The 12,071-nt window shown below is 41.0% G+C and overlaps 1 protein-coding gene across 1 annotated transcript; it reads right to left on the reverse strand.

Annotated features, from left to right (window-relative positions):
- Positions 1–3,125: 3,125 nt before the first annotated feature.
- LOC130251608 (glutathione S-transferase 3) lies at positions 3,126–11,839 on the reverse strand. Its single transcript, XM_056488359.1, has 7 exons — positions 11,715–11,839; positions 9,451–9,557; positions 7,613–7,664; positions 6,787–6,919; positions 5,574–5,715; positions 4,440–4,571; positions 3,126–3,895 (listed from the first exon to the last, which is right to left on the reverse strand). Exons 2-7 carry the CDS (start codon positions 9,535–9,537, stop codon positions 3,752–3,754), a joined length of 690 nt encoding a protein of 229 aa, XP_056344334.1. The 5' UTR covers positions 9,538–9,557; positions 11,715–11,839; the 3' UTR covers positions 3,126–3,751.
- Positions 11,840–12,071: the final 232 nt, after the last annotated feature.

A 12,071-nucleotide genomic window follows, 5' to 3' on the forward strand; every position in this document is an offset into this window, starting at 1 on the left:
GGGAAACGCCCTGAGGGAGCAGCTCGTTAAACCGGGCACGGCGGTGCATTGTGGGTATTGGCGCCGGGGGCTGCGCAGCTCCGTGAGGGGAGGGCAGGCTGCTCCGGCCGGACACAGCCGGACACGGCCGGTTCCAGCTGGACACAGCCGGACACAGCTGGATCCAGCCGGACACGGCCGGTTCCAGCTGGATCCAGCCGGACACGGCCGGTTCCAGCTGGATACAGCCGGACACAGGCGGTTCCAGCTGGATCCAGCCGGACACAGCCGGACACAGGCGGTTCCAGCTGGATCCAGCCGGACACGGCCGGTTCCAGCTGGATACAGCCGGACACGGCCGGTTCCAGCTGGATACAGCCGGACACAGGCGGTTCCAGCTGGATCCAACCGGACACAGCCGGTTCCAGCCATACACAGCCAGACACGGCCGGTTCCAGCTGGATCCAACCGGACACGGCCGGTTCCAGCCAGACACAGCCGGTTCCAGCTGGATCCCACCGCAGGGAAGAGCAGAGTGCCAGCGAAAAGCAGTGAAGAAAGTGCCTTGCACTTGTGCACACACAAGAAGGAGGGGAGAAGGCACAGGAGTCGGGAACGAAGTAGGGAGGTTGAGTCTGAGAAAAAGTGGAGTGGGAGGAAAGTGTTCAAGTTTTTGTTTTTCCCCAGATCAAGTCTGTTTTGCCTATGGTGGCATGTGATACTAAGCATAGGAATATCTGTCAAGTTCCTGCTAGAAGCAGTGTTAGGAATCCTTCACTCGGTCGACGTGGCTAGTTTTCCCTGAATCTGGCATTTTGCCCTTTTTGTTTGTTTGTTTGTTTTGGTTTTTTTTTCTCTGTTCATGTTGCTATAGTCAGTGTGAAGAAGTGCCACAAGAAACATGCAGGAGACTTGAAAAACTCCTATGAATAGCTGATGCTTCTTTTGCACGTTCAGATGTGCTTAACCAAATAGCAGAGTTCCACTGGAATTAACTGCAGTCTATCAAAACATCAGCAAGCACAATGCAAGCATAAGATCCCATACAGTCATCAGAAACCATAAATTGTGCTAAAGGAAATATCCTGTACTCGCTGGTGAATCAGTGAGAATTATCCCAGTGTTTTCAATGGAAATGAACTCGTCATTCCATCAGCAGGGTGTTTTAAACCAAAAATGGTTGTGTAGGATAACAACCCTTATCTCCACTAAGCATAATTTATGTGGCTATCAGAATGGTGCTCAGGCTGATCTGTACATAAATAGGTCTTACCAGAGCAAGAGCTGAAGAAAACCCCTAGTCCTTCTCAAACACATCAAAACTGCCTGTGTAACACCTAAGTGCTTTGTGACAGGTAAGAGTGAAACAAATCTCAATGCTATTATGTGTTAATTAATTGTTACCCAGGAATTATTGGGCTGACAACATTGAGAGACATAGGAGAAACAGCAAGAAACATCTGTATATCTTACTTGTTTACTACTGTCATGAAGGCTGGTAACAGAACTGAAGAGCTCTTACATGTAAAAGCATTACTGAAGTCAGCTAACACCCTAAATAATTACTGCTGGAGTGCTTACCAGGACTCAAGGTTGCTCAGTAAAATAAGATACTCTATGAAAGGCTTAGATTTAAGCTGATTTCATCTATAGTTTGCTCACAAAATGAAATATCACAATAATAGTCTATAAACCTGCTGCTCTTTATAGGTTAGAAAGTAAATTGACAAACCTGCATGGGAATATTAAAATAAGAAGGTTATCAGACAGAGTTAACCCACAGCACTGTGTCACACTATGTAGCCCTGCCACCACAGTAGATTTTGTATGGAGAAGTCCACACAATGTATAAACACTGTCAGGTGTTTTCATTGCAAAACAAATCAAGAAGATAAATAAAAAATAATGAAATAAAATTAACTTCTTAAAAGCAATTTACTGAAATATCAGGAAATGAGCCATCACTTCAGCCAGACCTGAAGCCTTACGGATACGTCTATAGTAGTGGTCTGGAACATGAGGATGTTTTAAAAATTAATTTCTTAATTGGGCTTTAGCTTCCATCACAGTGTGATCTTGGAGTGCACAAACTGGATTCTTTCTGGATGAAATTAAACTGAAAAATGTGCTCCAAGGGTGGACCAAATTACACAATCACTCTTGAGCTGAAGTTAACCCTGGCAAGACTTCAGTGTCAACTGTTTTGCTCACATTCATTGCTGCTGTACCACCAGCTAAGCCTAACCATCAGCTGTTAGGCTTATCACCAAAAAGTACTGGCAGAGGCACCTCCTACATCTGCTGCATCTTTGCTTGTGGAACTCTTGAACAGCATTATACCACAACTTCCCTTATTTTTTGGAGAAAAAGTTCACTCAGCAAAGGAATTATGATCAATTATCACAGCGTTTTCCAAACTTTTCTATTAAACTAATCTGAGATTAAACCAAGGACTAAATTGTAATTGCAACTGACATTACACTAGCTGATCAATTACTGTAGGTCAATACAAACTGTATACCTGGCAAGGAGGGGAGAGTGTTTGTAGCACTCAAAACTGCAGTTGTGCTGAACCTGGGGAGTCTGGCGAGCTCTCTAAGTTGGCAACTTGTTCATCAAATATCAGATGAGTGTACTTACTACATCCCAGTGTCAAGCAGCATCTTATTTCTCAACCAATAGCTAACAGAAATAAACCAGGGCCATTAGAGATTGAGAAAAGTCTTTTCTTGTAAAGTTCTACATTCATCAATATAGAACTATAAAAAATAAGTATGAAACACCAAGGTAATATCCTGCAGAGCAGCTTTTCAAAACCAAAGTGCCATTTGTTGAAGGGGTTAAAACAATTTTAATTCCTTTGTCTAGTTGTCTGTGGAAACCATAGAGTTTAAAAAAGAGTAAAAGAAACAACATTTTGAGTTTGGTTGGTAGTAGATAGGAGCTGTATTAGGTTTGTGTGATGGTTTACTATATCTCCTTCACATCTCCATTCTCTTGTATATAAACACAAACAAAATAAGCCTTTCCAGAAGGCATGTTAGTTAATGACCTCAAATCAAATATGAAGAATTTATCCTCCAAGAAAAGGAAAAATTATGTTTGCAAGCCCCAGCTTTCATTCACCAGACAACAGGACTACAATGTGACTACATAAAAAGTTTATTTGATTAGTACAGGTCCTCTAGATAGAGCAGTTAAATAAAACATCATTTGGCAGTCAGTTTATTTCCTAATTCAGTAATAAAAGTGCAGCTTAGTTATAAAGGCACAGTGCTGATATTGAGACAAGTCACTGATGTCCAGTAGAACTGGCAAGAGAATGACCTCACTCCTACTTCCTTTAAAAACTACTTGTTTCGTTTTCCAACAGTGATATTAAAGAAGAATAAAGGCTACATTGGAAACAATTATAATATAAAATTCTGATCTGGATCTAGAAAAAAGTTCTCAGAAGTAGAATGACTTACTAAAGCTATCAGTCAGCTGCTCACATTTCTCTTTTCTGCTGTTTCACAAAGTCCCTAGGAAGACAGTGTGACAGTTGCTGCCATTTCACTTGCTTAAAATTACCAGAAAAAATCTCAAGATGAATGAAGGAGAAAATAGGCTAGTATTGAAGTGTTATAAAAAATACCTGCCTACTGTATTTTGTGTAAGAGCATGACCTTCTGCCCACTGAAACACCTCTTGAACATCCCTTCACCTTCCTTTGTGGTGAAATTGGATGTGTGCAATCTGGAAGTTCTCTTACAGCCTGCAGCCAGGCAAACTAATTTGCTTTTATATCATAATACATGCGGAGAACTCTCCTGACAGTCTCTACATACTTATCATCAGGAACAGGTTTCCTCTGGCTTCCTGGCTCAAGAAATTTCTTGATTGCGGGGATGCTGCTTATCCTTGCTTTAAATGCCTAAAAGGCAAACAGTAAGTACATGGTATTGAAAGAACAGAAAGTAACACAAGAAAAAACCCTATTTTACTAATTTGTTTAACATCCTTTAACAAGCTGTATGTGGAGACAAGACAGGAAATCCAGTTTTAACTGTGGATGAATTTTACTCCCACTCACTTCAACCCTTTTATTTTCCACAGTTACAAATGAGCCTTTTGCCTTGTATTGATATGGGATGAAGTGTTAACAGTTATCTGTGGTTTATAATATGTACAATACTCAGATCAGTTCTTGTGATCCAGAAAATATCTTCCCCATAATCACAGAACTGGTAAGAGTCAAAAAAAGGAAGGGTGCATTTCTTCAGATGTGTACAGTGGTTACTCCAGGAAATAACAGCTTCTCTAGATGAAACATCTTACATGGCTCTTCCCAAAGCAGGAAAAGCAAGACTACAATGAAAAGGTAACAAATGTTTTGTGGAATTATTTACACATAACAGACTTTGAAATATCATTCATCACATTTACAGCCATATGAGAATCTTTTTAGTTTAAGATACCTGTAACTGAGGAAAGCCTGAGAGTACATCTGACTTCTTCTCTTCTACCATTAAAATGGCTTCAAGAAGATGAACATCTGCCCAGCTAAAATTCTTGCCAACAAGGAAGTCCTGCCCATGGTCTTTCAAAACCTAAAAATGTCATAGGTGAAACACTCAGGTGTCAATAGCCAGTTGAGGTTCATGTTTTCAAAATGCACAGGCACACTTTCTTTGACAATACTACTGTCTCATTTTTACCTTTCTCTCCCATGTAGCTAATGGGGAACAGGGGATGTGCCAGCAGTCACTGATCATTTTATAGCAGAAATCTAGAATCCCAGGGTTTTTCTTACCATTGCTTTCTTCCTATAGCTCAAGGTAACCCTGTGTACTAGGCTATAGGGTCAGATACCTTCTTAGTATTCACATCTTTCAAGTCTAATTTATCTGGAATTTTTTTATATGTTTTTACAGCTTCAGTGGGAAAACAGAGAGTATAAAAGAGAGGTGATCAGCCTAAAGCATTAGGGCTAAGATGCAACAAGTGGAATATAGGGCAGAATGCACCCTGGCAACCACCAATAGGAGGCCTCACTAAGTGAAAACCTCTCTTTTCTTTAGTTTCTAAAATGGAGAGGAGGGAGCTATTCCTGCTAGATCATCCTGTCCATGCATACTAATTTCCATTGAGAGTACCTCTTGGGTCCCATCTATCAAATTATCAGTTAGAAAAACACCAAAATTCCAGTATGGCTTGAAGTCAGCAGTGATAGCTGTGTATTACTGTGTTTACAAAAACCCAGTAAGATGTATTTGAAATGTTAAACAAAGAAGACAATTAGCACTGCTTTTGCAATGCAAATTACTGTGGTGGGTTGACCCTGCCTGGGCACCAGAAGCCCTTCAAAGCTGCTCTACTGCTCCCTTCCTCACCTGGACATGGGGAAGAAAATACACTGAAAGTCTCATGGGTTGACCCAACCCACCCCAATATATCTGATACTCCTCTGACCTCCCTCCAGCCAACAGACAGTATGGATGTCCAGGTGTAAAGCACTGCACTGACACTTCTGCTTCTGGCTGTGTTGAAATACCCAGTGTTCCCATTGTTATCCCTCCAGAACCAGGGAAGAAAATTATCCTCCTCCATACCTTTTCATACACTGGGAAATACCTGCTTGTTGCCTTCTGAACTATAAGAGCATGTTGTTTCTCTTTGTCCTCTGCTGATAAGAAAGGGAACATCAAAATGAAGCCCATAAGGTCTTCAGTTCCTCCAACATACATATCAATCCTTAAAACCAAAGCAAACAAAAACCTTAAATAAAAGGTTTCACAAGCAGAATTCCCTTATATTTGTTTTAGGATAGTAAACATTGAATTTCCCATCCCCCTGTCCTGATGTCTTCCCCCACTCAAACACACCCCCTCATGGAAATAATTTCTGCAATTAAAAAAAACATGTCACAGTGGGAGTCTTATTTGTATTTGCAGTGATTTTGGCTCTTTACTTGCTTCATTGTGCAACAATTAAACAGGATTGCACAGAGGTTAAGTTTGTAACTTTGGTGTTACAGATGACTTCACAATCACCAAAGAAACACCACAAGAAGTAATTCCCAACTGACTTAATTGTCTGGATGTATCCCACCTTCAGAATTTCATCCAAAGTCCAAGTACAGCCAAATAGATAAATAATGGGGTTAAAGTCTAAGGCATACCAGATTCTTCATCCAGCTAAATTACCAGTACAGCAGTTCTTTGGATTGTCCCTTTTCCAGAGCTATGACAGCAAGTTTTGTACTGTAGATGGACATTTAAAATGCTACATACTGAGACAGCTCGATCCTACTTTTTTTTCTTCATAGACACAATATCAAGATGTAATTTCACATGGATGTTATTGCACATGAAACCAATAGTTTTTCAACAGCATTTAGCTGTTCTTGCCCCAGCTCCCAAAGATCTAAACTACACACTTTGTACAGTGCAGTGGGACATCATGCAACCACAGATAATGTCAATGACAGCTCTTACTTTGCAGTCAAAAGTTAGAAACTAACCACTTCTTTCCAGAGTTTTCTGGTTACAAAAGCAGTTCAGCATCTACATGCCAGTCACATCTCTAATACCTGTGTCAGGCTGTATTAATCTTTCATAAAGGCACAATATGACTCAAATATTTTTATGTGAAAAGTAACTGAGTTAGAACAAATCAGTTGGCTTTCATCTAACTGCAAGTTGTGTATCATTGAGGCCCAACTGTGTATCGAGGTGATTGTGCACAGGTGTGTGTGCTTCTATGCCATTAATTCTACATGCATCCATCTGAGCTAAGTTCAAGAAGAGTAATACTGCTACACACAAGGCTCTTTCCTTCAGGTCCTTCCCATAGAGGTTGTACTTTGCTGCAATGTAGCTGAGGATGGCTCTGGTCTGCACCATCTTCATCCCATCAATCTCCACCATGGGCACCTGCTGAAACAGCAGGGATCCACCTAAAAGGAAGGACACATATTATTTGACCAATCTAATAACTCCATGTCAGATTTCTTGCTGTCTTCAGTGGAACACTGATTTTATGGTGAGCTTTCTGTCGGTAGTCATTGTATTAAACTAGAGTTCTTCCCTGCACAGAATAAATTATAGTGGTGCAGACAAATTAAACTGAAAAACAAAATTATTGTGAGTTACCATCCTTCCTTATAAAAAAATTTCACTGTAGTTGCAGTCAGGACTGTGTACAGCTGCTTTTAAAATGAAATTCAAATGCAGTGGAGACAATCACACTAAACATCTCAACTGAATAAACTGTTGAGTTCTAAACAAGGTAAATCAAAATCTGTTCCATTATTCAAACACAATTTGAAGCAAATGTTAGATTCACAGATTTCTCTATTATGACCAATATTTAAGCTCTATCAGGATGGAAAATGAAATTTTGGGATACATATTTTCTGGTTACTGAAGCCCATGGTTAAGTTTATGGGACCAGGTAAGATTGTAGACAAATGGAGAAGAGAAGAATTCAGAGGCCTAGCAAACCCTCCACATTGGAAAGATACTCAGTTTGCAATTTCATCTTCAAGCTTTACTCTTTTGTGTGGAAAGGAAGACACACAGCCTTCAAAGACTTTACACATTTTCTCCAAGTTTGGTTACACTTTTCTTGAGGTTTCACATGGACTCACCTTGCAGGAGCTTCTCATATTGGTCTCGAGTTTCCAAAAACTCTTCTTCAAACTGACAAAAGAGAGTGAGGAAGAAGAGGAAGTAAGAATCTTTTCACATTTCTAGAAGAGATAAGCTTTTAAAGCACCATAAAAGAAAAATAATATACATCAGAGTTCTTTCCATTTCACATATGGCTCTAAGGGAGAACACACCTAGGACAGAAGTGCTGGACTGTCACACTTGATAAGTGCTGCTAAGGGTAACCCTAACAGAAGAACAGGCAATAAGAACTTGAGTGAGGATGGTTTGTTTGGTATTAAACAGGCAGTAATGGGAAACAATCAACAATACAGTCTAGGCTGTCCTTAAGATGCTTTCTGGAATGTGGAAAAAATCTATGCCATATTTTGATTTGGGAGTTAGACAGGAACAAATCCTTTGGAAGTTAAAACAAAGCTTTTACAAAATAATGTAGCAAGTAGCAAGCCCTGCAGGAATTTCAATACAGATGCATGTTTCAGACACCTGAAGATTAATTATTCACAAGATGAGAAACAAAAAGATACAGAATTGCTGGTGATCAGATGGATGTAGTTGCATTCAATATGGTTGAGCATGGCCAGTCCAATCAGTGTTATGGAGAAACTGACTTCAAGATTAAGACAGCAAAGTTAGATATCCACATATGTGTTTGCATGTACCATACATGTCTGTGATCAGTACAGAACATGGAGACTAGAAAATGGTTGATGTTACCAATCCCCAAATGCCTTGCTCAATCAGCCTCCCTCATAACATCTGTGCCACTCATGTTAGTAATTAAGATTTGCTATCCAAGGGAAACCCCAGAAGATTAGGCATATTAACATACTGCCAATGTTGAACCATAGCAAGTGTAAAAACAGTCTAAAATTCAGAACTCAAGTTTCTGCTGATGAGAAGCTGAGAAAACAATATTCCAAGGAAAACAAATATAGTAATACATGTGTATATTCATCAACAGTTTTTTTTTTAAACTTAAAAAAAAAAAAAAAAGAAGAAGAAGAGAGAGGGACTTCAAATATAGGAACAAATGATAGAGAGAAGCAGACAGTTCTGCCTTCTGCAAGGCCTTCACAAAAAGACTGGTGGTCTTTTTAAAAAACTTGTATTCCTTGGCTCAGTACACAAGTAACTGTATATACTGTAACAGCTTATTGTGTAAAAGAGGACAGTCAGAGTGAATAGTAGTCCTTTTTGTCCTCAAACTGTACTACCAGTTTACCACCAAAATGGACAGCAAATGAATAAGTAAATTACGTACAATCAGAAAAAATTAAAGTGGTATCTTCCTTCTCTGTTGTAGCGAAGTATTTTTCCTCCTGCACAGAGATTTCTAATTTCCCTACACATGTGGGTCTGTTTGCTCACTTCACCCTGCTAAGTTTCATCTTCTAAATGATGCAAGACAACATATTTTGTGTTAAGCTTATTATGGAGGATGCAGCATGTGTGAGCATTCAACTGAAAACTGAAAGACTAGAGAAAGTAAATTGCTGTTCACTGGGCACAGATAACACTATGTGAGGAACACATCTATCAGCTCAGCAGCTCTGGGTCAGTAATCAAGTGCTTAATTAAGGATTACACAGTCTTGTGTTAAGCAAGTGTCACTGCTTACAGTGTCACTGCTCAGAAAACATGTAACTTGAAGCCATGCTTTCATGTACCTGAAGTAAAGGTATTTAATTACACTGAATAGCCCAAGTTCATTTACTATTGCATCTTGGGATCCCTTTTCTTTTTTGACTAATAACATGTGATCTGCCTCAAGCTTACCAATGTGCAGCTAGAAGTAAAAAACTCTAAAACAAACCTCGACCCCAGCTGCAGCCAACAACCAACGAATCGATTCCATCTTGCCTCTTCCATCAAAGTAGTAAAGTTTTGGTTTTGCAGACATTTCTTCAAACTTTCTGTTACCTAAAGGAATTACAAGAGATAGTAAGTTAATAATTATACAGAAATCCAATAGCAGCCAGTTAATTTTTGACAAAATATTTTAGCAAAGTTTCAGTCTAAACTGATTTGATTTTATTGCTGCACAGTCAAGTCAAACTATTTCATAGACTTTTCATCTCCCTGAAATTCAGGAAAAGTAAGCATCAAGTTGCTAAGTAGGAGATAACAGAAAAAATAAAACATCACCCCAAAGAAAATTCTTAAAACTTTTAGAAAATACAGTTTTAGCACTGAAGTTACTCACCACTAAAAGCCAGGTCTTAATCAAAGAGAAGAGGCTGTAAACACGAGTTTCCAAAACTAGTAGACCTTGTAACAAGGAATGCCGAAAGCATCTAAACATTAATTCTACTGGTTTAGGTGAAGCATGGGAATGTAATTTTAAACCTCTCACTTTTTTTTCTAGCTGTGGTAATCCATCAGATCAGTAGAAACTTTAGAAGAATGGCCTGTTTCTTCTTAATAATCCAGATTAAAATACAGTGTTTCAGAGTGTTGCACTACTTATCCTTGTACAGGCCGCATTTCTTTCTATTAATAAACCCTGTTGCTATGCAAAACTTCATAGACTTTTCAGATGATCAAATGCTTTGCAAGCAGCATTTTAGTTCTTTAATGACTTCATAAATGAGGCTATTAATTGTTATTTTATTGAATAGACTAGTGTTTAGCCTCAGCAGGAGCTGGATTCCACTGTGGAACCGTAAGCCAAGAGCAATCAAATTTAATCATACTGGCATTTCACATGCAGAACTCCATAACAGCAAGTTCTTGCTGCAACTGAGAGCTGTTCTCCCTCTGTAAGGTGATTTATGGTCAACTTCAATCCACAATTCAAGCAATTCTGGAAAAGAGGTCTTGGCATGTGAACAATAACCTCCAGTTTCCAATGTTTCAAGTGCTCCTTCATAAGCGGAGGGAAAAAAGACCTTGAGCACACACAAAGTGATCTGCTTGCTAGCCAGCAGGCAAGAAAAGAGAACACAAAACATGAGATGCATCAGGCCATGGGAATTCCAATGAGCCAGGCTATTCCACCCCCGCCTGCTCAGGGGCCTCTGACTGCTCTTAGCTCAGTCACAGGGAACTCAAACACTGCCAAGTAGTATCTCTACCGCTGATAAATATAGCAGTGAATTAGAAACACACCAAAAGACTGAAGAAAAGTATCACTGTGAACTACACAAAAGAACAGAATGAAACAGGAGCTACTTGTAATATAGCTACATTCACAGAAGAAGAAGAAAAAAAAAAGCCAAAGGTGATTTTTAAATTGTAGTTTAAAAAACTAAGGAAACAGAAGAGTCACTTTTCCTCAGTGCCACTGCCTGCTCTTATCAGGCCAGTGGAGAGGTCACAGGACATCACAAGTCACTGATGCTCAACACACCTCAATGCAGCAGAGGCAAAAGGAAGGTAAAGGCATAGCAGGTGCTTGCTTTGTAAATACCAGGGGATCAACAAGCTTTGAAATGAGCTGTAGCATTCTAGGCTCCTACGACTGAGCCTGCTGTGCCATACCGGAAGAAAGTCCAACTTGTGAACTAAAATCTGATGGAAAGAGCTTCTTTCTGCCTTCTTCGCCCTTCATCAGAAAGAGGTTTAGTGGCAATTTGCAGTCAGGAGCTGCAATTGCTGGTAGGTTGCTGTCCATTCCCCTCAGCCTGACACCTCAACAGGAAAAGGGACTTGGTGAAAAATTTGATCCCTTGCTGTGATTTATGAAGGCCATCTGAGCTAACAGGGGGAATGAGGGAACATAAATATCAGCCCAAGAAGCAATCGCTCCCGCGCATCTTCCTAAGAAGACGGACCAGAAGAACATCGGTGAAGAGGGCCGGGGACCAGCCGTGCTTCACACGTCCCGCGAATCCAGGACTCTCGAACCCGATATTCCCTGCCTGCATTCAGCAGGTTCCCCTGGAACAGCGGTTCCACTCTGCACCCACAACACAACCGGGGGCCCGCCCCGTGCTCAGCGTGGGACAGGCAGAGCCCAGGGCCACCAGCTCCCACCCCTCCCGGGGACAAGCTCTTGGCAGCCACGGGGAGTCCGGGACCGAGGCACGGGCACTGTCTGGCGGGGGAACGGGAAGAGGGAAATGCCACATTACTCACACACACGGAGGGTTAAGCGGCGAAGCCGAGCGAGCACAGGACGCCCCGAGGCAGAGCGCTCCCGGCGGCCCCGCCCGAGCCGCGATCAGCGCCGGGCCCGCGCAGGCCACGGGGCGGTGACGGGCGGAGCAGCAGCCAATGGGAACCCGCTAATTTGCAAGTTTCGCAAAGCCTTCTGGAAAGACGTCTCACCACAAAGAATTTCGCTAAAATTTTTAAACTGGAGTAAGAACTGTTTCTCCGAGAGGTTGTGGCGCCGCAAAATGGTGATTCCATGCGCTGTGTCGCTAGATTCTTAGCCGTTGTTGGCAACCATGAGGTAAAGAGCATCGGCAATGCAGAGCTATAAATACCTGC

Source organism: Oenanthe melanoleuca, chromosome 3, assembly GCF_029582105.1.
Source record: "Oenanthe melanoleuca isolate GR-GAL-2019-014 chromosome 3, OMel1.0, whole genome shotgun sequence".
Lineage (NCBI taxonomy): Eukaryota > Metazoa > Chordata > Aves > Passeriformes > Muscicapidae > Oenanthe > Oenanthe melanoleuca.